We start from the raw sequence: 24,008 nt of genomic DNA, 5'->3' as shown, positions 1-24,008 counted from the left end.
ATGAGATAGGGAGGCATCCTTTTAATTAAAAATCGATAGGCTGAATATGAGAGGAGCAGCGTTAATAAAAGCGCAAGGTTGCTAGAGGGTCAGCATTATCAAAAACGCTATTAGAGGGGCATCAATAGAGCTAGTCGGTTGCAATTCCAAATTCCTCTTCGGGGTGACCTGTGGTCTTGTCTGATAGAGCTGATCCAAGCCTGTGTTATCATCGTCTGCTTCACAAATGACCTCCTCCATCGTTGAGGATCACAAGCCGAAGACTTCTGATACCATGTCAGAATAGCGTGCGGAAGCATAGATGTGACACACATTCGGCACCGGACATGCATGAGAGAGAGAGAGAGAGAGAGAGAGAGAGAGAGAGAGAGCTCCAATCAACTCTGATCAGTTAGATACAAAGTAAGAGGCCCAAGGCCCTTATATATTTCCCACAGAAAGTTGCCCTATGCAACTCAAATAAATTATGTCAAATACATTGAGGCTCCCTTTAACAAGATTCTCCCCTTTTTTTCTTTTGTACTGTGTACCTTCTTGCTAGGGGAGATGTAGCACATTAGACAATTTCAAAACTCATAGAAGGATCTTTTCAACACAAAAAAATAAAAATAAAATAATATGAATTATTGCTGCTGACTTTATATTGTTATTAAGTGGCAAAGACTATCATGTGAATCTCAAAGCTGCTCATAGGATGCAAATACTAGAGTTGTTCTATGTCTCAACTTAAAATTGTTTCATTGCGTGTGTGTTGCCATTATTCTTGCAGTCTGAGGGTTTCTACTGTGTTCTCTTCCTCTCTGGGTTAGTGATTTACAAAAGATACACAAAAGATACATGGTTGAAGCCATGCAGGTGACTCTAAGGTGCGCCAATGAAAATCGAGATGACTGTCACTTCAAGCTACATAACATTATTACCCTTACTAATCAAGGACTTGCATCTGCTCTTACGCTCACTAATAAGGACAGAAGACCTTTGAGGTTTACTGCTTCTGTCTCAACAGCATTCGCAATCAGGTCTTCACAAGCAGTTTGTTGTGTGGGATTGGATGGTTGCGAGTATTTTAGTCCAAGTGAAGCTGCTCTAAAGGCTGCTCAAGGCAATCAAAATGGGTCTTTCTTTGAGAAGCTGAAAAGGTTTGTGGTCCCATTTCAGCAGGATAAATCTAAACAGTCCGAGACACCGAACGGCATAAGTGAGGTGCAAAAACACAGTGAAGGCAACTCAAATGAAGATCAGATGCACTGGTTTACGGAGAAACCTGGGGAAATTATTTCTGTCACCAATGGAGTACATAAAGTCTACTCCAATCCTCCAAATAAGATGCGAATAACAGATGAGGTAAGAGTTTGATGTTTGTGGTACTGTCAAGGCTTCAGTACGGATTGACTCATGTACCTTTTGTTGGATGTATTGCAAATTCTTATGCTTTGTCTTTAGATTGGGCAAAGCAAAAGAGTTGCTTATTAGATAAGTGTATCCATGTTACATATGAAAATCCTGAACAGATATATTATTGCATTGTTTTATTGAATCAAAGCATTGAAAAATTTGTTTTCACTCAACGTAGATAACTCTCGTCAATATCAGTGATCTCCATTTGCTTGAAGTGTATGTTTAATTATCAAAGCTTGTGTGTTTCTGTTTATGATGGTCAGAAATAGAGCTCAAGCTTTCATAAGCTATGATATGTACAAAGTTTAGGCTTTTTAGACCAGTGTGAGTTTGTGCAAGGTACACAATGCAGATCAGGCAGCTATTATACCGATATCTGTTTAGTGTATCAGCAGTTCGTGACAGCTTCTTGATCTTTCACTTTGCCCCAAGCTCGGCAAAGTTCTTTACTTTCATCAATCGTGCTTGGGTGAGTATCCATGCAATTTGGAACCAGTCCTGCTTTCATCTTGCCTTTTGTGCCATGTTCCTCAGTTGCTCTTGAACTCTCTGACCTGTCTTCATTCTGTTCTTGCTGTGCCTTTTTAGGGCACTTCGTGGAGACGTGCCCATGTTCCCCGCATCCAAAACACTTCCCCTCTTTGATGTAGTTGGCCCTCTCTCGAAGAGTGAGTCGGGGTCGTGAATCCTTGTCTTTCTTTTCTTGGGAACTCTTCCTCTTTCTACTTACATTATTAGAAGTCTGTTCGGTTCTCCGATCTCATCAGTGGGGTAAGTCAGATTGCTCGAATGTGTGGCAAAACCCCGTTTCGCATGACCCATCAATTCTTGAATAGAATTTGACTTTTGTTCCAAGCAGTAGTCTCGGATCTGTGTAGGAAGTTCGCAGCAAAACCGCTCAATCTGTTCTTTGAATGAGACCTTCTTAAATGAAGAGGCTGGTAGAAAAGAGCTCCGAAATCTATCGCAATAAGCGTCCAAAGAATCTCCCTTGGTCATTCGAAGATGATTTCAAGCAGTTCGTATATCTCGTTCATACTCCCGAGTCAGCCAAGAAGAAATTAAAAGCCTCTTAAACTTCAACCATTTAACTGGAGCTTCCTTTCTCAAGAGAAGGGTGGACCACCATGTTCGAGCATTTCCCTTGAAGAAAGATGTAGCCCTCCGAATCTTGGAGTGCTCTGAGTAATGCCCTCTATAGAAAGCTATGTCAAACTGCTGTATGAAGGCCAAAGCCCTTGGGAGCATCTCGAAATCCAGAAAAAGAGTCAAACTTAATTGATTGTCCACCTTCTTTGAATTCTCTTACTTTCTTGCTTTTATCTTCGAGGAAGTCATATTGGTTGGCTTTATGGAAATGCTTCTTCTTTGCATAAAACATGTGATCGTCGGAGTCCAAACTGTCTGAGGACGAGTCCCCTATAGGACTGTCAGAAACTGGGCGAAATTTACGCTTCTTCGCCTTTTTCTTGCCCTTTTCAAAGCTTTGCTTTTTGCTTCGCTTTTTGCCTTTTCTGTCTTCTTCGCTCAAGTCAGGAGAGCTAGGACTGTCAGAAGAAGAAGAACCTGGGTAGTCCTTCAAATCGTACATGCTTCTTCTGCTTTCTCGCCGATGCAAAAGAAGATTGATGACCCAAACAACCCGGGAAGTCCATTCCTTTCTTATGCTTTTTATCGTGCTTTTTGGATTTTTTGTTTGCGTCCAAAAGTCGGCTAATCTGTGTGTGAACCACCTCTTCTAATTCTTGCTTTGTAAACATCCTTGGAGAAGGAGGTTTCTTGAGTGCCGGTTTGATGGGTGGCTTTGTGGCCTTCTGCCACCACTGGGTGTGTACTTCTGCGAGGGATTGCTGGGGCAAAATTTTGCAAATTTTGGATCCTTCGCAATTTTAATCATCTGCTTTGTTGCCTCGTCAACCAATTGTCGATGTCCCATCTCTTCAATCTCGAACTGAGTAGGCCGAGGTGGGCCGTACTCTTCCTCTGATTGCTCATAGAATCTTCTCCGTGATCTCCTCCCGCATTCGCAGATGCAAAAGAAGTCGATTGATTTCTGTTGGAATCCACAAGTGCCGCAAGTAAAGGATCGGATTTTCCGGTAGAAGAGAAATTGGCCGCGCTCTGATACCACTGTAACAAACTTGGACACATCAAGTCAAGATTCTACCGCGACATAACAGAGATCACTTCGAGACAATTTACAATCCACAATTAGGTCGACACGGCCCGGCGTAGTTCCGTGCCAAGAGGTATTGGTCCCAAAGACCCCCTTTCCATATTTCTTTTTGTATTAATCTGTGTTCAAAGTACAAGAGAGTGGGTAGGTGCTCACTCTCAGACTCTGCGTCCAAATGCTCTGAGAAGTGAGGCCTTGCCCACTTATTTGAAGGTAAGGGATGCCCAAAAGCAAAGCCCCAAAAGCACTAACTCAAAAGCAGTTAGTGTTCAAAAGAAACTTGGCATCAAAGTCTGCAAAAAGCTGTCAGTGCAATTTGCGGCAGGCCGTACGAACAGTCAGCGCGAATTGCGGAGATCCATACAGTCAGCGCTATATGTGGGATTCTGTACGCCTGCCATTTGCTTTAAGTTCCTTGTGTCCTTAGGGGTCCCCTCGTCACTTAGCCATAAGTTAGGACAACTTAGGGAGGTACCACGTCACCAGTTTGTGACAACTTGCCTGCTTGATCACTTAGAATACCTTTCCTAGTGATATGCCTTGTATCCCTCCTCTCTAGCTGCTCTGATCTTTGCTCATTCTCTGGGTGAAAGAAGATTGAGATCTGTCTGTGGATGTGTCTCCTGGTGTGTAGGCCTCTCTCTCTCTCTCTAGTAACCGTGCTCGATGCCACTAAATCTCTAGTACATAGAGTCATATACATCTCTGATCAGCTACTTTTTCGTGTTGCACGAGAGAGAGAGAGAGAGAGAGAGAGAGAGAGAGAGAGAGAGAGAGAGAGAGAGAGAGAGAGAGAGAGAGAGAGAGAGAGAGAGAGAGGTGTGAAGTCGGCAACTCGATAACTCAAGAGACAGATTGATACAATATGTCCAAATAGTGGAACCTCTTTAGATTACCTAACAGAGAAAATCCACAAAACAGTGAAAAAGGTATTAAATGGGCAAAATGCTTGATGCAGACCCTAAATGTGCATAGAATCCCTACCAAGAGAGTGAAAGGGTGGCCAAGCCACAACCTAGCGATCATTGCATGACTCGAGGTAAAGACCCATGAACCAACTATAGTTGAGCTTCAATGCCGTATCCCCTTGAGGAGCTTTGCCTAGTAGAAAAACTTTGTAATGTGCCGCTACATGGAACAAGAACGTAAATGAACCAAGGGATTGAGGGCACATAAGAAAAGCCCCAAGCAAGAGTGAGAGCATCTGGAAGGTGAACATAAAATTCTAACACCCCTCTTCAACAACATGCTGAGAGAAGTTACTGAAAAAGGTATTAGAGTCCTAACAAAAAAAATACCCCGGTATTTGGGTGCTCTGCACAGGTGGATGGGGAGATAATGCTCCCCTTCCTATGCTGTTATTTTGAATCCGATCCCTTTCGGGGGAAATGACGTAATTCTCCCCAAGCGAAGCCAAATGAGTTACAAGAGCGCCGAAGTGCCATTCCCCCCCGGGGGGGGTCAACTTCACCTAAAAAGGGTTGGGAGGTGCAAAAGGGAGACACCACCAACCTCAGCGGACGCCACCTGTGAGCCGACGCCCTTCCAAGTGGGTGTCACATGACACATCCAACCCTATGTGTCCGTGGACAAGCTATAGCATGATCAGGGTTCAGTCAGTCCAGTCAGTCTAGATTAGAAGTGATCTGGTATTTTTGTGAGTCTATTCGTAGACCGTGCATGCCCAGTCACTTAGTATAGATGTATATCCTCTGGTTGCACACAGCATGATCATCAGTATTCCCTTCAGAATCCATCAGATTCAATCAGGGGAATTTTCCAGTGCATTTAGCCTATTTTCCCTATTTTTGGCATTTTTCACTTTTTATTTTTAAGTGACTTTCCAACAAAAGTAGGTAGGGCAATTTTGCTAAGTTAATATAGAAGCAAACCCAAGTTAGCACTAAATGGCAGAAGAGGCAGCAGGAGCACCGCTCAACAGGCACGTTCCCAGCAGGACCCCAAAGGCTTCTAGCGTTTTTGCTCCACAGCATCTTGGCTAGCGTTTTTGGACAAGACACCACAGATCAGCCAGCGTTTTGCATTTGCAGAGCCACGGCGACAAGACCACAGCAGATCATCCTAGCGTTTTTGCATCTGCAGAATCCCGGCGACAGAAACTCCATTTTCAGCCCTAGCGTTTTTGCATCTACCAGCAACCTTAGCGTTTTGCAGATCTATCGCGACAGAATCAGCCCTAGGATCAGCGTTTTCAGTTTTCAGCGCGTCGTCGTCGCATCGTCGCCACCGACATCGTCACCGACATAGAGTCAGAATTCAGCAGATAGAAGATTTGTAGATTTCAGCCCATAGCGTTTTTGGACAGCAGTAGAAAGATTGCAGATTTCAGCCCTTAGGTCGACTTCGTCATCACCGTCGTCATCGTCGACATAGCCTAGACTTGCATCAGTCACATGCATACCATTTGTACCAGATTGTGCAATCAATAAGTAGACCAGACCACTCTCGCCGACGAGAGTGGGGCCTTCGGAGGAGGGTTTTACGTCTCTGGTGTCGTATCTCTTTTCTCTCTCTATCTCTCAGTCTCATACACTTGCATGCACAGTGTCCATTCACTTTGTTGTGATCATAGCATTCTCTCACTAAGAACGGAAAGCTCTACCTTCCATAAGAACAAAAGGAATCTTGAGCACAGTTCGGAGCACTCATCTTGAGCAAAGCGCAAACAATCATTCCGCTGCACCTAACATTGGTATCAGAGCTTTGGCAGTGTTCTGTATCACTCAAGGAAAGAACCACAAGAACCACATAATTTATTTTTATTTTTTTGCTTGTTGAGGTCGCACGAACCCAGGTTCACTTGGGCGTGTCGATTCCTAATCGTGTTTTGTTGAAGAGTGACAGGAATCCCAAGAAAGAAGGGCTTGTCCAGCCTCCCCTTGTGTTTCTTTTCACTCATTGAGAGCGGACCGTGCACTTAGCGGCCGGCCAATCGACGTGAGGTGGGAAAAAGCAACCTTGGTGTGAGCGCAAGGCCGCCAAGGGGTGCGCCCGCAGAAAGGAGTAGAACTCGGGTGAAGAGAAGATCCTTCTCAAACGTGATTTGCAAACGAAAGAAAACCTCAAGAATCCCAAGAACCCAAGTTCCTCGTGAACTTAAGAACCTCAAGACCCCAAGAACCCACAAGAACCCACGACTTCAGAATGATCGTCACTCGAAGTGGAATGGATACTTCGCTTGGAGGTGATGAGCATGAGAGAGGCGAAGAAGAATTTTCCCCACTAGGAGGTTTTTTTGACCCTTCCCCATCTACGACACCGATTGCACTAACTCCAATGGAGGAGTTGGAGCTGTTGTTTATGGAACGGAATTTACAATGCAAAGCAAGAAATGCGGCAAGAATGGCAGCCATAGAGCGTGAGCGCGAGCAAGCACGCTTGGAAGCCAAAGAACGACAAGCCAAATTTGATCATGAAGGCAAAGAAAGAAAAGCAGAAATGGAACGCAGACACGCAGAAAGAAAAGCAGAAATGGAATGTAGACACGCAGAAGACGAAGCAGAAAGACAAGCAGCGAACAAAGCAAGACAAGCAGAATTTGATCGCGTGATCAAAGCAAGGAGGGAAGAGTTCTTGCGACTCTTTTCTCAAGTTTAGGCACAGATGCAAGAGAATCAGGAAAAGGAGACTCTCTCAGTCTCTTCTTCTCCAAAGCATGATAGACATGATTTGCATGATGATTTGAATGCCCATGATTTGCATGATGATTTGAATGATAAAGATGTGATTTCTCACAAGCATGATGAGTTGCATGAAGATGATGTGATTGTTCACAAGGATGATGTGTTTGTGGATGCTTTTTCTAGCGAAGCTAACCTCGTTGTAGATTTGATCAATCACGAAGAACCGATCTTGGCTTTCGAGTCGAGGTCCAAAGAACCCCCACAGGAGGATTCGATCATTCAGGAAGAACTGATCTTGGCTCCCGAGCCTAGGTCCAAAGAACCATCACAGGAAGTATTTTGTGTTCGCATGATTGATACGCACGCATTGTTCGAATGTTTCATTCATGATCGTTTCCTGTATTTTAGTCAACGTCCTTATGTGATCCCTTTTCCTAGGCATGACATATTGTATGTTGAGCACGTTTCGCTCATGAATGAGCACGAATGTATGCGGATTTTTCATGAAAAGCTGACTTCATTTTAAGCCCTAGCGTTTTTGCATCTGCCAGCAACCTCAGCGTTTTGCAGATCTATCGCGACAGAATCAGCCCTAGGATCAGCGTTTTCATTTTTCAGCGCGTCGTCGTCGCATCGTCGCCATCAACATTGTCACCGACATAGAGTCAGAATTCAGCAAATAGAAGATTTGCAGATTTCAGCCCATAGCGTTTTTGGACAGTAGTAGAAAGATTGCAGATTTCAGCCCTTACGTCGATTTTGTCGTCATCGTCGACATAGCCTAGACTTGCATCAGTCACATGCATACCATTTGTACCAGATTGTGCAATCAATAAGTAGACCACTCTCGCCGACGAGAGTGGGGCCTTCGGAGGAGGGTTTTACGTCTCTGGTGTCATATCTCTCTTCTCTCTCTATCTCTCAGTCTCATACATTTGCATGCACAGTGTCCATTCACTTTGTTGTGATCATAGCATTCTCTCACTAAGAACGGAAGGCTCTACCTTCCATAAGAACAAAAGGAACCTTGAGCACAATTCGGAGCACTCATCTTGAGCAAAGCGCAAACAATCATTCCGCTGCACCTAACAACGGGTATGGCATTTCCTAGGGGAAAACCGTCGGGTTTCAAAAGCAGTTTAGTGAGGTGAGCGATAAGTTACCTGGAGGAGGCAACTCCAAAGGGAAGACCAAAGCAAGTCCCGCAGTACCTGGGCCTCTGAACAGAGGTACTTGGTTGTTGTCACGCCCAAATCAAGTTGGCGAAATGGGTCTCTCAAGGGATTAGTCATGGCCATAAGAGTGTAGATAATTCTGGCCTCTCGTAGTCCAGAGGAAACTAGTGACAAAAGTGTCTACCTTTGGTTTCCGGGTGCATAGTCCTGGTCGTTCTTCTTCTATATTTTTTTGGTGTATGAGGGGAGCGGTCGGGCATGCCCTACCCGACTCCGAAAACAAAACAAAAAAGTCCTAACAAATCTAGAGAACCAAAATGAGCGCCAAGCTAGAAAGGACCCGGTGCTCAAAAACGACCGACCGTCCAACACCAAGTGAAGATGACCGTAGTGGAGGTTGAAGCTGAAAATAACGGCCAAATAGCAAAATAAATTGCGGAAGTAGATAATGGAAGTGCAAAAGATGAGCGTATCATACCCATTGGCTACGTATGAAGCCGGCGGAGAGAGGTGGAGAAGAGCTACCACCCTTTGAAGCATAACACTCCAACCAAATGAGAAAGGTTGCCTAGGTTGAGAAGAAACCGGCAACACTCCAAGTCAAAAGGAACTGACATAGGAGGTGCTAAAGGGGCAAATGAAGAGGCTAAAGGGCAGTGCTAGCGCTAAGATCTCGGCCTAGGCATTGGGAGCGGCAAGGTTAGAAGTTATCCTAGTTCGAGGTGAGCCATCACGATCTGCTTCTTTTGACGACCATGCCATCTCCAATAACATCTACCACTTTATGTCCATGTCTTCTACAATAGCTAAATGTACCATTAGGTCGATTTTCATGGGTAGTAGTTTGGGGTGTCGTTTTTATTGGCAATGGAGAGGATTCGTAAACCCCAAGTCATAGACCAAGATGAAGGTAAAAGCATCCAAGTATTCCAGCAATAAGAAGGGATCCAACTCAATTGTTAGTTAGAGGAAGATACATGAGGAGATTCAGCAACAAATGCAACAGCAGATGATGCATATGTGCACATGCAAACATGCAGGCTTTGTGGACAGGAATACAACGTTTTTTGATATGGCGATCAAGAGTTACCTTGCGACATCTCCCTGTGCTTCTGGGCCTTACGGTGCAGGTAGAGGTGCATATGGACCATATGACACTGGTGTTGGTGCTCTTTGGACCATATGGCATGGGTAGAGTGGTTCTGGGCCTTACAACACAGGGATGTTTGGTGCCGATGGAGCAGGGATGCCAAGACCCATGGGAGGGATGTATGGAGGTATGTCAAGATGCATGGATACCCTTATGGATATCCCACATGAGGGATTAGGGAGTACTAGGATGCATAAGGAGTTATGTCTCCAACCTTTGGGGCTACTTTTGCCACTGAACCTTGAAGGCGACCTTCTTTTGAGACCGAACATGTACAATTAGTTGACGGTTTGGGGGACATAGAAAGATTTCAAGGAAGGAGGCCAGAACGTAAAGTTGGATACTTTTTTAGGACTTCTGAGATGAAACGAAAGCTTTGGCACAGCTTTCTCAGGAGGCAACTTCAGGGAAGCTTCCAAAATCAGAAACGCTACCTCTTTCCGAAGGGGAATGGGCGGCAGTGGTGGCTGACTTTATTGCTTCATGGACATGCACCAGGTACTTGGGTGGGATTCAAACAGTTGTTTGCGTCAGCCTGCCCTATGGTTGGCACCTGCTTATGAGGCACATACTCTCACAGTTTGGAAGTGCCCAGGGATGAAGAAGACCGGCGCTCTTTTATTGTACAACCAGAGGTTTTGGAGTTCTTTTCTTCCCCTCGCTTCATTTTAGATGGTCTCTCTCGAGATGGAGCTATACTGTTGCGATCTGCTTCTGGAGTCGGAAAGGTATTGCTTGAAGTAGAAGGTTGCGAGCATACAAGGGATGATGGCCCATGCACAGGACAGCTATGCTTTGCTCATGGGATCATTGGCTTTGTAGATGAGGAGTAAGGAGAAGCCGTTGGATAGAGTTGAGGAAGTGTAGGAAGAAGGTGAAGAAGTTCCTTGTTTGACATCAGAAGAGAAGGCAGAGTGGGATCAGTAAGTGGTGAAAGTGCTACACTTGTAGAGAGACCAATCATATTGCAGCGAAGTGCTTGATAAAGGAAGAAAGTCCAGTGGACAAGGTGGAGACAGCGAAGGCAGTAGAGGAGAGACAAAAAGAGAAGGGTTAGACTAAAGGAGGATTTCTCTCAGCTCAGCCCTTCCCGCGGCTGTGGAACATTCCCCTCGCGCTCTGCCTGCCTTGAGATTCAAGTCGCAGAGATCTCAGATTTTAAGGGGATACCACAGGATAAAGCGGACGAGAGTACCGAGCTCTTCCAAGCGTAGGGCAAAGTACGAGATCAAGAGGCTCTGATTTTCTTTGACAACAGGGCCAAGGCTTCATCAGAAACGGGACAGAGGCTAACTTCATTTCATCAGTGATAATAATGTATGTGTTTGTGGGCGTTTGCATGCTCCTTTATATAATATATACATCTGAGGCTTACATGGCAGAAACCTTAGTAAAAGTCTGTGTCATGATGATGGCATATAAAAACCCCTTTTATGCTGTGGTTCTAAAGTTGTGTCTAGCTGATAAGGAAAGAGACAACAGCTTGCAATGCAAAGCAAGGCAATCATTGGTTGCTGCAGCTTGTGAAGGGGTAGCAAAAATTTTCTCTCTTAACAAAAGCCTCAGGCAGGCCAGCAAGTAGTGTCTCTGGAGAATTGAAAGATATCAATATGGAGAGCTGTCTCTGAGCTGCTTTGCTTTAAGGTTTCTTTCCTTTGTTTGGTTCTGCGTTTCTAAAGAAATGCCTGTTATGAATGAATAAGGCCCATGTCCCAGCTGTTTACAATTTTGCAGGGTTTGCGAAGGTCCTTACTCTTTGAAAATCGTGGGTTTGAGAACCTGGTGGTGTCCAGTCCAGTCACGGATGGAGACAAGCCCTTCATATCAGTCGCTTACAGCACAGTTCTTTCTCCAATAACATTAGATAAGGGAGAGTCTTGGAGAGGTGCGCAGATTCTGCTTCCAGATGTGAATTAAGGAAGCTGTGAGCTTCGATACAATGCTGTAGAATGAGTTTGATGATCGGCTGGTTATCCAAACTAGCCTGACTTCAGGGGCCCTCACCAAGCCGAGTTTCACTTTACAAGGTGGCTTCACTGGTTTTGGTCGACTTTTTCTTTGCTTTTTGATATAGTTTCTAACATTGTCATGTTGATGCAGGTTTCGTCACATGTATAGTGTCGTATCGATCCAGATTTAAGGCTGTGATACCATGACGACGCCCCATTATCATGCACCTGCCGCATTTTCATCAAAAAAGCAGCCCTTTCTCTCAGCAGTCCTATGAGCACTTAATATCAGTCTACTCTTGTAAGTAATCAAAGTGAGAGTATGCGGGAAAAGAGCTGATTGTAGAGAAACCGATGAGAATTTCTCTTATCTCAACAATGCACCTTGTTGTTTGTGCAATCAATCAATCTCTCTCTCTCTCTCTCTCTCTCTCTCTCTCTCTCTCTCTCCCCCCCCCATCGCCTACAGTACTTGTGCAAGCCCTGCATCTTATTGGTTTACAATAGATGGCTTGTAAGTTTCATATCTGCTACATTGAAGGACAAAATACGTTAATGTCTTCCAAAGTTCTTGGCCTAATAGCGCCACTGGCACATGCCAATAAACCATTCAGCTCAGCTATGGAAAATGTAGCTTGCAGTGCCAATTCGTTTCAAAGAATTACAGCTTTGTGTCACAACTATGCTTACTTTTGTGAGAGCAATCAGCTAAGGGAGCATGCTTGCTTCGAGTGGTGAATGCAAGGCTCAAGCGCTCTGATAAATTTGTGTGTGTGTGTGTGTGTGTACATTTCTCCTCTTGGCCCTTAAAGAAATTGTACCTAAAGGAGTGCGGATGGTGAAAAACTGGCTTGAATGTGTGTGTGTGTGTGTGTGTGTGAGAGAGACTTTCCTTGTACATCTTTTTGGTGGGTTTTCTCCTCTCTTTGTGGTTTCCCACAGAAAGTTAAATCAAATTGATTTACAAAAAAGTGTGTGTGTGTGTGTGTGTGTGTGAGAGAGAGAGAGAGAGAGAGGTATGATTGCCCATGCGTGAGTCAGCAGTTAGGTACCTGCACGTTAGGATTTTCTGGTCGCAGGTTCCTGTACAGTCAGCCTGTGTGTGGGTGTGTGTGTTCTCAGCCTCTGCAAGCTTGATCGAAGCTGTATATTCCAGCTCTGCTTTGAGTTCTTAGTGTGCAAGAGGTGTGGGGCTAAGAGAGAGCAGTCTGTGTGGTGTTTCCCCTTCTATAAATTCTCTTTGGGTTTTCTTTTCATTCCATTTGTAAAGGGTGTGGTAGTGGTCTGTTCTTTTCATGGCAGAAGCAGTATAAAAATGTAGGAAACAAGTAGATTTCTCATCAATGGATGTGACAAATATAATCAAACAATGTCTCTCACAAGATTTTGCAGATGCTTGGAATGCATGGGATGGCCTAGAACCCACCACTAAAGTGGTCATGCCGGTTTAGTAACTTATGGCCCAATATGCTTTGAATGCCGTTGCCCTCTACACAAGATGCAAGTCAGTGGGTTGATATTTTGCTTAATAAGACAAGCTGTCATAGGGGTATATTTCAATGTGTGAGGCTTGTATGAGGTCTTGGTGGTTCACATGGATGCTCATTTGCAATTATTGGAAAAAAAAAAATCAATATGCAACTGACACATGTATTGCCATGAGCACTTACTAAAGATTACCATAGTTTGATTCGCCATAGGTGTCCAGTTTGGATGCAAATAATGGGATCTTCACGCACATGGAAACACTTCCTACCTCTTTGGTGGTTCATTTAGGATAAGTGATATGTCCCCTCAACTTGGGCACTAATTCCAATAGATTTTGTGTGCTTTGGGATGCAAATAAGTCCACATCTACAAGAATCACAGTCAATTCTAGTGATCCAGTGGTAGGAAGAGACTCCTTGAATCATTAAATTATCCTCCAATTACTAAACAAGGAAACTCTTTTGAGCAAGATTGGCACTCTCTCTTGTAGATGACAAGGATAGTTCCATGACATCCAAGGTAAAGCTCAGACGGTGATTCATACATATGTAAATTGTCTTTCAAAGAAAGTGTAGAGGGCATCGTCATTCTTACATTGCTTGGAAGAGAGCTCGTCATCTAAAGAATTTCAAGGATGGAGGAAGGCAAATACCCTTTTTCTCCCATGATAGGACCTTTGGTGACATTGGCAAGGTCCTCAATTTTATGCCACTTTAATTATGCTTTTGAAGATGAAGACTTTTGAGAGACCATAAAGCTTCAATGTGTCTCTGCGTGCCTCCAAAAGTTGTATCATCAATGGCTAGCCTTCGGTCTAAAGAAGCTTCAAAAACATGGAAAACGAGAACCCAGCATGCAAAGTTCCCGCATTAGTGTGGTAATGTCCTCATCCACCTTGAGAGAGATACTTCCCAATTGAGTCATCAAACTCTAAATATAATTAGTATGAGATGCTAGAGGAATTTGATGCTCTTTCAAGCTTGGAGAACTCCATTCTAGTCTTATATAGAAGAGTCATAAATATAGTTTCTTTTGGAGGGGTAGCCCTCAATTGGTGTTAGGTCCTCTCTCTCTCTCTCTCTCTCTCTCTCTCTCTCTCTCTCTCTCTCTCATATCAATACATGCATGCAGATGTGATTCATCTAGAAATTGTTATGTAAATCTTGCATGTCGCTAGATCGTGAATGGGTGCCACAAGAGTTCACCAAAGGTGCTTGGGTATACATGCAACCATTTATGATAGTCCCTACCATGTCAACTTGTGGAAATTTAAACCACCATTAGAGGGGAGGCTTCGTGGTTCCAAGAATTGCAAGGACAAGGGGATTGTAGCTATTGTTTTCTCAATCTCAAAAGGATGCATTGCAACAACCTACTCGAAAGGCATTTCCACCACATTGAATACCTTCCTGGCAATGAGGGGTTTCTTTTGGTGTCACAAGGGTCTTTCATACCTCCAATTGTGTTTCTACTTGCTTGTGTAGTCATTTTTTTCATCTAGATTGGTGAAAGAGCAACCACTTCATAGCCTTGAGAACATTCAAAGCACTACATACAGATTTTAGAGCGATAGTTTTCTTTCACTCACACGCATATGTCATCCCCACTACTACACATAATTATGGTAGACTTGAACCTATCCAAGTCTTGTCTTTGTTAAGTGTGGAGTGGCATGAGCCAGAATTGCAATCGGTAGCATCTTTGAAGCAAAAGATGGTATGAGATGTCCAAAGCTCCTTGAAATATGATAAGAGCTTCTTGATTTGTAGCCTTGACTTGGTGCTTTCCTATTCATTGTTTTGTGCATGTGCTTAAAAAAACTTTTGAAACTACCACAACGTTTATGTGCAAGAATGTGCACTACAAGGACTCAAGGAGGCTATGAGGAGAGAAGAGGCTAGCCCTTTTTTGGAAAGAGGGACGTTATAAAAGGTAGCCACCTACCTCTTTTTCATTTTTCACCTACACTTTCTTTTGAGCTCATTTAGTGCTTGCTTTTACACACTCTGAACATGGCCACATCTGTAGGCTTTGCAAGCGTCTCTCCACTCACACCCACCCCTCTATCACAATGCACCCTCTTCCTAAACACATTGAGAATGGTGTGTGTGTGGGGGGGGGGGGGGGGGGGGGGGGGGGGGGGGGGGGGGTTCAGTGTATGGGTGGTAATGCTTTCTTCACTTGTGTCCCTGAACTTGGCTCTATCATTGACCTCAAGAGCAACAAATTTCTCAAAATTGTGGCATGCACGGAGGAGCACATCTTCAAGTATGTGGTAGCTATTCCACCACACACAAGGATTTGGGTGTCATAGAATTTTTAAGTTGTATTCACCAAGGATATTGCCCATATTCAAAGAGAATAACTTGCTTTCAAGAAATTTCTGGTGAGATGGGTACTTCTTTGATGAGCGGATTCAAGTGGTGGTAGCATTGAAGAAGCATGAAGACATATTGGGGCCATGAAGAACCTCTTACAACATGTCTGGCCGAGAGATTTTGGTGTTAAGCCATGTCCCCCCCTCCCCCCCAAAAAAAAAAAAAAACATCTCACACCAAGACTAACATGAATGCTTAACTGTGTGAGTTTTGGAAAATGAAATTGCACTATAAACGGGCACTAATCGTTTACATCATGTAAGGGTACAAAACATAGGGCGGTCAATCACAAAGAAGATGCAACTTATAATTGCTCAAACCCTTGCCTCGATCTACATGCCATATTTGTCCCCTTAGGCTGGATAGTCACTCTCTTGGCATGGATGGACAAAAATTTAGTATCCTCTAGTAGACCTATAGGTGTGCGTTAGTAGGTTACTATGTAGCGTCTAAATTGATGGCTTGTATGCAATCTTCTATGTCATAGCTATGCAACAAATGGAGCTTGATGCCTCTCCATGATCCAATGTTCTTACTTCCTTCGCAATGTTAGACAATCACGCACTCTCCATGGCGAACTAACAAGCAAACCCCATGTGGTATCTAGTTGAATGCCTCCTTTAAAATATTTGGACTATACAACACCCCCATCATGATGGGTATTTTTAAATTGCACCCTGTAGCTCGGCAATGGGAGTTCTCCATGCCCTAGGTGCTGAAATTTTTGAGTGATCCATATTTTTCAATAAAAAATGCTCGATGCACAAATAAGATACAATGTGACCATAATCAAGAAATGAATAATACTTTTAAAGCATGTAATGTGTGTTGTTACTCACCATGTAAAGTGTGATGTTGCTCTCCTCCCAAGCTAGAGTGAATGCCTTTCTGAACTCCACGAGCACTGGAAATATTGTTTATAATGCTCCTTTGTGGTGCTAATAAGAAAGCCATCTTTTTGTCAAGGGTTGGCCATAATTGCTTGTGTTGGTTTGCAAGCTTGGCATTTGCAAAGCTTCCTAAGCACTTCATTAAAAGTTTGCTCACTAGCATTTATGTTGTTCTTCCTCCTAAAAGCTAAAAGTAAGCATTCAGATTCAGCCTTCTTTGGGCTTTCTGACCCTCGTGACAGAGGGAGGATCAAACATTTGTAAAACGAGCTTGGAGCATGAGGCTAAGATGAAAGAAGAGGAACAACACAGAAGTAGTGGTGATGGTAGACATGATAGCAAAAGTGAATGTGATAGTCAACACAATGGCAAAAATCACAGAAGAGATAATGATGAAGATTACAGTAGACATGATCAACATGAAAATGGAGATCGCGATGGACATGATCTAGATGAGATAAGGTACGAAAGACAAAGAGACCATGATAGAGAGGATGAATAAAGAAGGGATCATAGCCACCAGGATGGTGATCGAAGGACTCAAGAGATCATGATGATCGCAAGGATAGATACAAGCAATGACAATGATGATAAACGCAGCGACCGGATCATGAGGGATCAAGATGATAGAAACCCTAGCTCTTCAAAAGGGCATCAACCACAAGAACTTAAGCTATGCAATGTTTACTGAGGTAGGGTTTCAAATGTCATGGAATACGGCTACTTTATGTAGCTTCTGGGCTTTTGTGATCAAAAGGAATGGATTGTGCATGTGTTGCAAATTACCACAAATATGATCAAGAGGTATGGGTTAAGGTTGTTTCCATGATGGGAATAAAATTAGCCCTTCCATGAGGGAGGTGCACCAAAAGATAGGGCAAGATATTCTAATGATGAAAAGAAGCTCTTTGGATGAGGAATCTAATCCCTCTTGTATGATTCAGCCTTCAACATGATCAAAGGGCTTTTTGGGATTATCATCACAGATTAGAATGAAAATGGCCCTTCTAGGCAACCACTAAAGAGAGCGAGTTTTGCTTGAGAGATGAGAAGCTAAGCAACTACTAGTGTCAGGGGTCTTGGATGTGAGGTATTACCCCAGTTGGAGCAGTCCATGAGAACCAGGTTTAAGTTGTGATTGGAGAAACCAATTCAAAGAAAACAACAGAGACTACACAATATCTAGCAAAAGCAGGGGTGCACAACAAAACGAAAGATTGGCTGCACACAATCTCAAAGAGTGGCCACAATGTCTATGGTCAAGAGGGTTTCAAAAGAATTTGGGTGCAGCCTTGTTCAAGAACGGGCCCCGAGACAATAATCAAGTATATGACAGATGGAATACTTCTCAGAATATTGCTCGTGGATAGCCAACTCTTCGCGCATTTTGTCATCATGCTTGATGAAGCACATGAAAGGACAATACACACTGATGGACTCTATGGGCTGCCGAAGGACCTAGTAACATGGCAAAAAGGTTTGCGTCCTTTAGTCACCTCAGCTACACTTGGATGCTGAGAAGATTTCTGGGCACTTTTCTAGATGTTGCACCTATTACTGTTACGCGGATACATTAAATTGAGCCAGAGGGTGATATCCTTCTCTTTTCAACTGAAGAGGACAAGAAGAAGTATAGTGTACCAGATTTTGTATGAGAGAATAAAGGGGTTGGGTCCCAATGTTCCAGAGTTGCTTATACTCCCAGTTTATAGTGCCTTTCCTAGTGAAATATAGACGATAACTTTTTTATCGAGCACCAACAAGGAAAGTGTGGCTCCAACCAACATTGGAAAGGCATTTTTAATCATCAATGGAATCTGATGTCCTTTTTAGATCCAGGTTTTGCTAAGCCAAATGTCTATAATCCCAAGCTTGGGTTAGATTCACTTCTCATTATACCCATTTCTAAAGCCTCTACAAAGCAAAGCCCCAAGCAGGTAGAACAAGTCCAGGAAAGTGTTGTCTCTTGTACGCTGAGAGCATGCACAAGAATGAAATAAGATGTTACAACGAACTGTGCCTTAAATTCAAAGAATAAATCTGGCAATACAACTTTGCATCTGAAGGCTGTGTATTACTGATTCATTGACTTTCAATTTTTTTGGATCTACGGCCTCCACAGTCTACATTCTCTAATATCGGCTATGGAACAACTCTATACTTTAGGTGCCTATGTGTCATCGCAGATTGGTCCACAACAGATGTGCCGACCTCTTGCCCTTTGTGTTACAACACGCTTCAACTCTATTCATGATAAAATTTGTAAATCGACAATGGGAGCTTCTACAAATTGACAGACAAAACCCTATGTCAACAAGTTGTAAAGGTTCGTTATTTGGATTCATATGCATTTGCTTGGATCACACAACCAAACTACGGGGCAAAGGCACAACTTGTGTTTCTTGTAATTTCCAAGGAGACACAGTGCCGACCCTCCACCATAGTTATGTATGGCCACTTCTGTTTTGCATGACTTCACTATATGGTCTTTAGTTTGCGTCATTTGCTCATTGCATGACGAGACGTTTAACTAGTCACAAGGTTTTTTGTAGTTTGAAAAACAATGTTCTTTGCCTTGCACTGTCGTACAGGATGCCTACTCAATTACCAAGTCAATATTTCAATTAATTTTTCTCCATTTCTCTAAGCAAGACTAGTTTTTCCTAATGTATTGCTATAATGGATTTGGAGAAGATATTGTCAAAGTGGATGCTACTATTGTGGAAGTGTAAATTGAGAGAAGTCTTTTCCAAGTTGTGGAGATTCTTCGAAAAGGAGGGGAAGGCTATCGTTTTGATATGATCATAGGTGTAGGCGCTTTTATGTTGAGCTTTTGGGCTATGTTTATGAGTGTAGTGGGCTTGTCAAATTGCTTTTGAAGCGACGACTGCCCTCCAATCTTTGAGGGACTCTATATTAGTGTTTGGTTTTCATGAAGTTTCTTGATGCTATTGTTAAATGCTCTACTTCTTAGTTGTGTGCAAGACATGAAGAAGATTGCATTCAAGCTGTTGTTGAGGTGGAGCCTCGAGAGGATCTCATGAAACTGTCAAATAGGAATTTCAGCATTTGTCTCCTAAATGTATTAGCATGGGAATAATCCTGAATCACCCAAATCATTAGGGCTCACAATAGTTGATATCCTAAGAATAAAAAAGTAATCTAGGCAAGACTTCACTAGCTTGATCCCGAGATATGAATATAAATCAACACATGACCACTAGCTTGATCTGCAGATATGACAAACGTTACATGAATAATCTTAACCTTCTTGCTCAGATGAGAGGCATGGGGAGGACTTCTGACTTCTTACAAACTTACACTTCGGTGGTGATGTAGGCTCTCCTCTTCCCTCCTTGAAGGTGTCTCTTGGTTATTGCAAGTCCTCTTCTCCACCCTCTTCTTCTTGACACATTTTTGAAAGATTGAACAAACTCGTACTATGGCTACTCAGAATTTCACAAGCCCAATTATGATTTATGTTCACCGCTATCATTAGTTCAAAAAACAGAAGTTGGCTTACCCTACTTCGGCTCTATGCGAAGGAATTATAAGCAAAACAAGCTTCTGTTCACCTTCTTCTTGAGCTCAACTTCGCAATTCCTTCTTCAGTATGTGTCCTTTCTTGCTCTATAAAGCAAACAAAGGATATGCACACAAAGCAAGTCCAACTACTTGGCACACACCTTCTCTTGACTATTCAATTTATTATGAGCAGAGACTAAGAGAGCTGGGTGGTTAAGAGACTAGAGAAGCGAAGCGAGCTTCTACATGTGAACTAGTAGTAGTAGTAGTAGGAAAGCACACACATGCCTTGAGCAGTAGATAACATTGTTCGTCTGTGGTGGGTGATTCCCTTTTCTCCTATCAACGGTAATGCCTTACTGCTTCAGGAAAAACGTGGTTCTCAATGGTGGCACTCGCACTATGTTCCGTTGTTACTCGGACGCTTATGTTTCAGGCATAGTAGTCCTTCAGTGCATGTTCGCTCTGGTATGATTTCAATAAAGTGTTGAGAGAGAGAGAGAGAGAGAGAGAGAGAGAGAGAGAGAGAGAGAGAGAGAGAGAGAAATGAAATGTAATATTAACGTCTTCAAAAGGCCAAAATGACCTATGAGACCAAAAGGTTACATATGGTGAATCTAATCACAAAAAGTACAAAGAATTGAAAAGAAAATAGTGGGTAGGGGTGGGGTGAAAGCTTGATACAAAGGGAATAGAAAGGGTGAGCTGATACAATGGAGCTCTCTGACAGTCGAAGCATCATATACATATACATCAGTATCCAAAAGGCTATAGAGATTCAATGTTCTCCAACGTAGGCACTCTGTCTTCAAATGAAATAAAATGAAATGAAATGATATATTAACGTCTTCAAAAGGCCAAAATGACCTATGAGACCATATCGTTTCAATGTAATGTGGATCTGATACAAAGTCAGAATAACAAAATGAAATGACAAAATGATGAAATATAAATACTATGAAAAAGAGAGTCTTAACGTCGTAGGAAACTATTCCGAGAGACCTTGAAGATCTAAGGGGACAAGTCTGACAGCATTCCAACAAAATACAAAAATCACGATCTATCATTAACCAAATCATTAAGATTGCAACAGAACTATCTAAACTAGTCTAACAACACTTTTCTCTAGTCAAAATGACATAAAGTGAAGCTTTAAGCACTCAAAATTGAAGATATAGCTCGTAGACACTTAGTCATGAATCATCAAAGAACTTGCAATGCTTACACACACACACACACACACACACACACACACACACAGAGAGAGAGAGAGAGAGAGAGCAATACATAGTTTTGACTGGCTAGCAGAGAAATGATCTACAGAGGAACATGGTCAGAAGGTTTCACAGTAAGGATTACATGATACTAAATCAAATTGTAAAGCTTCAAAACTTGACATTGCGCACCCTAAGTTCATTCCAAAAAAGGCTGAAGATACTGACTTTACACTCAATGAGTACAGGCAAGATATTACGAGCAACAATTGACTGACGGTTGAGAGAATCGACCACTGGTCCTTCCTAGTCATACAAATGAGACTGGAAGAGGCCAGCAACGGGAAGTCTGTGTTTGCACTAATATATGCAACAGCCCACTCCAGGCACTAATATATACAACAGCCCACTCCAGATTAAATTAGCTGGCTCGATCATAATATTCCTCAGCCCCTTCACAACTATCAGCCATGCTATTAAGGCCATAATCATACGCCTCATGTTCTGGAGGTCTGAAAGGCCTCTATGACAGCTTGTGCTCTTTCTTCTATCTCCTTCAGATACTCTAACACAACCCGTTGTTGGTATGATCCACTCTCCTGCATAACAAACATAAAATGCACAAGAAATGGGTTTACTGCCAAGTGATGAATGTATTCAACTGAGTAAACATTTTACGCATCATCACAATAGGATGGAATCATGTTCAAGTCTCTGGGATGCACAACCCGTGCTGTGTGAATCCATTCAAAAATATGTCTTGATTTCTTATGAAACGTAGAGAAAACTCACCGTGCGCATGTCAACTCGCTCCACCCTCTTTTTCACGACCTTGAACAGCTCTTCTGGCTCAATCTGGCCACCTCCATAGACAAGGCCACTCCTTATCAAACCTTCCCAGTTCTCCTCATCAGCTGAAAAAGAGACAGTTTATTACTCTTTGAACATCAATATGAAATTCTAGAACGTCTTCTATTTTGGTTCACTGATACTACTAATCCTTGACCAGAAACAATACTAAAATGAACCCCTGCAGAGAGGAGAGTTCAAGAGACAGGGTGCCTTCAAACTAGAGCACTAGGCAAGTCGAGTTAAAAGGGCCCGAGGTTATGCCAAGGCGACAACCTCTGGCCTCTCTACTTTGTGTTTGGTAAAAATCCCTGCGATGTGCAACAGAGGGCCATAAGCTATACGGAGAGAAAATAGGAACCCACCCACACCCCATTCCATGACAGCCAACCTTAGAGAGAGGACTGTTGTTAGAGGCTTGGACACTCCAAGCGAGAATCAATAGCAGCACACGATTAGAAATTGCAAAATCGTTGAACTTTGAAGAGAGAGAGAGAGAGAGAGAGAGAGAGAGAGAGAGAGAGAGAGAGAGAGAGTCGAGACAGCACGGCGGAGTTCTGCGCCCAAATGCACTAGCCCCAAAGGTTGGCACCCAGAGATATTTCTTTATTATTATGCATGCAAAGTACAACTCTCTGAGGGTCCTTTGCTCTCAGACTCTACGTCGAAAAGCTTTGCAGAGTGAGGCCCCAAGGTCTATTATAAGTAGTAAAAGGGTTGCCCAAAAGCATCAGATCCAAAAGCACTTTCCCCCAAAAGCGTCTGCTACCAAAAGCTCACGCAAAATTGCCATCCATACAGATGTGCTATGTGGCAGCCAGTGCGATTTACAGAAATCAGCCTAGAGTGCAAGCTTTTGATACTTTTGGGTTTAGGCCTCACGGCCGGTGCTCCATAAGTTCTTGTTGTCGAAGGTGGCAGTGAAAGATGCAATGAAGAACAGAACAGGCTCATGAACTGGTGGGTACCTCGACTCCGATCTAGAACGCCTGCACTGCCAAACACATGAACAAGGCACACCTGTGGAGAAGAGAGATCACTGAGGTAGAGAGAGACAGGACAATTGAGAATGAGAGAGAAATGAAATGAAATGTTATATTAACGTCTTCAAAAGGCCAAAATGATCTATGAGACCAAACTGTTACAAAATTGTGAATCTGATACCATGTCTGGGTACAAAAAGAAGAGGAAGAGAGAGAGAGAGAGAGAGAGAGAGAGAGAGATCTGGGAAAGGCTCTCCATGTTGATAACAATCTGCTCATACAAGTGACCAAGGGGGGTAGAACTGACATGCAGAATGGATAGACCCGAGAGGACACACAACTGCGACTGCGACTGCGACTACGACTGCTACTGCACACAAGACCACTGCCACGGTCTCAACATGTGCATCACCTCCGACATGCTCTAAGATCATAGATTTGGTGCATCTCCTCCTGGCTAGATCAAGATAAGGATCTAGATCTCAGACGAAATCCCTTCACTGCATGATCACAAGGCCTGCGGAAGGCCGCCGTGAGAAACCACTACACCGTAGAGGTGATAGCCAAGCAATGCATCTGCTGCACATCATCATGGTAGCTGCCCTCTGCATAGGCCAAAAACACTGACCTGCTGTCTGCCAGAAAATGCTAGGCTGCACCTGCTGAAAACGCAAGCAAATAAACCTCCTCCAGGCTGGTTGCACAAGGGAAGGGGCTGCCCTCAGGGGCGCCCGCCTGGGCTGGACCCTCTGCCAAAAACGCTGGGATGCCCCTCCGGGACACCCAAATGGAGGGTCTGTACTGCATGACCAAAGGGTGTCCCCCCCTGCCCACATATATAGGACCAGCCCAAGGGCTGCCGACCCAGGGATCAGCCCTCCACGACCTGCCATAAAAAGGCCTCATGCTGGGTTAAATAGAAAAGGAGGGACTGAATGCCTCTAGGGTCCTGGGAAGTCAATGGACTGCAAAGGGGGTGAATACTCTCCGACAGAAGGAGCCTACTTGGCTATGGAACTGAGCCAAAAACCGAGCTAAACATGGCTAGACACGACCCGATATCAGAGACCTACCTCACACTGGCGGGCACAGCCACAAAGCAGCCCCCACTCCCTAATCTTCTCCTGGGAGATACCGGAGCTACCACGAGACAGGAAAATGAACTCTAACAACCCCTCTCAGATCCTGG

General features: G+C 43.5%; 2 protein-coding genes and 2 pseudogenes across 2 annotated transcripts; 3 read left to right on the top strand and 1 right to left on the bottom strand.

Moving 5' to 3' along the window:
• The first annotated feature begins 837 nt into the window (after nt 1-837).
• LOC147464105 (photosynthetic NDH subunit of subcomplex B 2, chloroplastic-like) lies at nt 838-11,892 on the top strand. Its single transcript, XM_086492892.1, has 4 exons — nt 838-1,344; nt 11,278-11,428; nt 11,538-11,570; nt 11,644-11,892. Exons 1-4 carry the CDS (start codon nt 838-840, stop codon nt 11,697-11,699), a joined length of 747 nt encoding a protein of 248 aa, XP_086349018.1. The 3' UTR covers nt 11,700-11,892.
• A 4,388-nt stretch (nt 11,893-16,280) lies between these two features.
• On the top strand, nt 16,281-17,348 carry LOC147464104 (uncharacterized; annotated as a pseudogene).
• Nucleotide 17,349: 1 nt separating this feature from the next.
• On the top strand, nt 17,350-18,329 carry LOC147464103 (putative pre-mRNA-splicing factor ATP-dependent RNA helicase DEAH5 pseudogene; annotated as a pseudogene).
• Nucleotides 18,330-21,091: 2,762 nt separating this feature from the next.
• On the bottom strand, nt 21,092-22,212 carry LOC147464102 (uncharacterized). Its single transcript, XM_086530293.1, has 3 exons — nt 22,113-22,212; nt 21,780-21,901; nt 21,092-21,586 (listed from the first exon to the last, which is right to left on the bottom strand). The coding sequence occupies exons 1-3, from the start codon at nt 22,210-22,212 to the stop codon at nt 21,485-21,487; spliced, it is 324 nt and encodes a 107-aa protein (XP_086386419.1). The 3' UTR covers nt 21,092-21,484.
• Between the last annotated feature and the right edge of the window lie 1,796 nt (nt 22,213-24,008).

The sequence above is a fragment of the Adiantum capillus-veneris genome, chromosome 2 (genome assembly GCF_014529385.1).
Source record: "Adiantum capillus-veneris isolate H3 chromosome 2, ASM1452938v2, whole genome shotgun sequence".
Lineage (NCBI taxonomy): Eukaryota > Viridiplantae > Streptophyta > Polypodiopsida > Polypodiales > Pteridaceae > Adiantum > Adiantum capillus-veneris.
This window is presented reverse-complemented; position numbering and strand designations above follow the sequence as displayed.

What these genes read in the sequence shown, in the direction of transcription:
- LOC147464105 (XM_086492892.1), top strand. Translation starts at nt 838, where the DNA reads ATGGTTGAAGCCATGCAGGTGACTCTAAGGTGCGCCAATGAAAATCGA. An exon ending in AGATGCGAATAACAGATGAG is followed by an intron (nt 1,345 to 11,277) that starts GTAAGAGTTTGA and finishes ACAATTTTGCAG; the next exon opens with GGTTTGCGAAGGTCCTTACT. An exon ending in GCCGAGTTTCACTTTACAAG is followed by an intron (nt 11,571 to 11,643) that starts GTGGCTTCACTG and finishes ATGTTGATGCAG; the next exon opens with GTTTCGTCACATGTATAGTG.
- LOC147464102 (XM_086530293.1), bottom strand. Translation starts at nt 22,212, where the DNA reads ATGGGGTGTGGGTGGGTTCCTATTTTCTCTCCGTATAGCTTATGGCCC. An exon ending in ACAAAGTAGAGAGGCCAGAG is followed by an intron (nt 21,902 to 22,112) that starts GTTGTCGCCTTG and finishes TCTCTTTTTCAG; the next exon opens with CTGATGAGGAGAACTGGGAA. An exon ending in AGCGAGTTGACATGCGCACG is followed by an intron (nt 21,587 to 21,779) that starts GTGAGTTTTCTC and finishes TTTGTTATGCAG; the next exon opens with GAGAGTGGATCATACCAACA.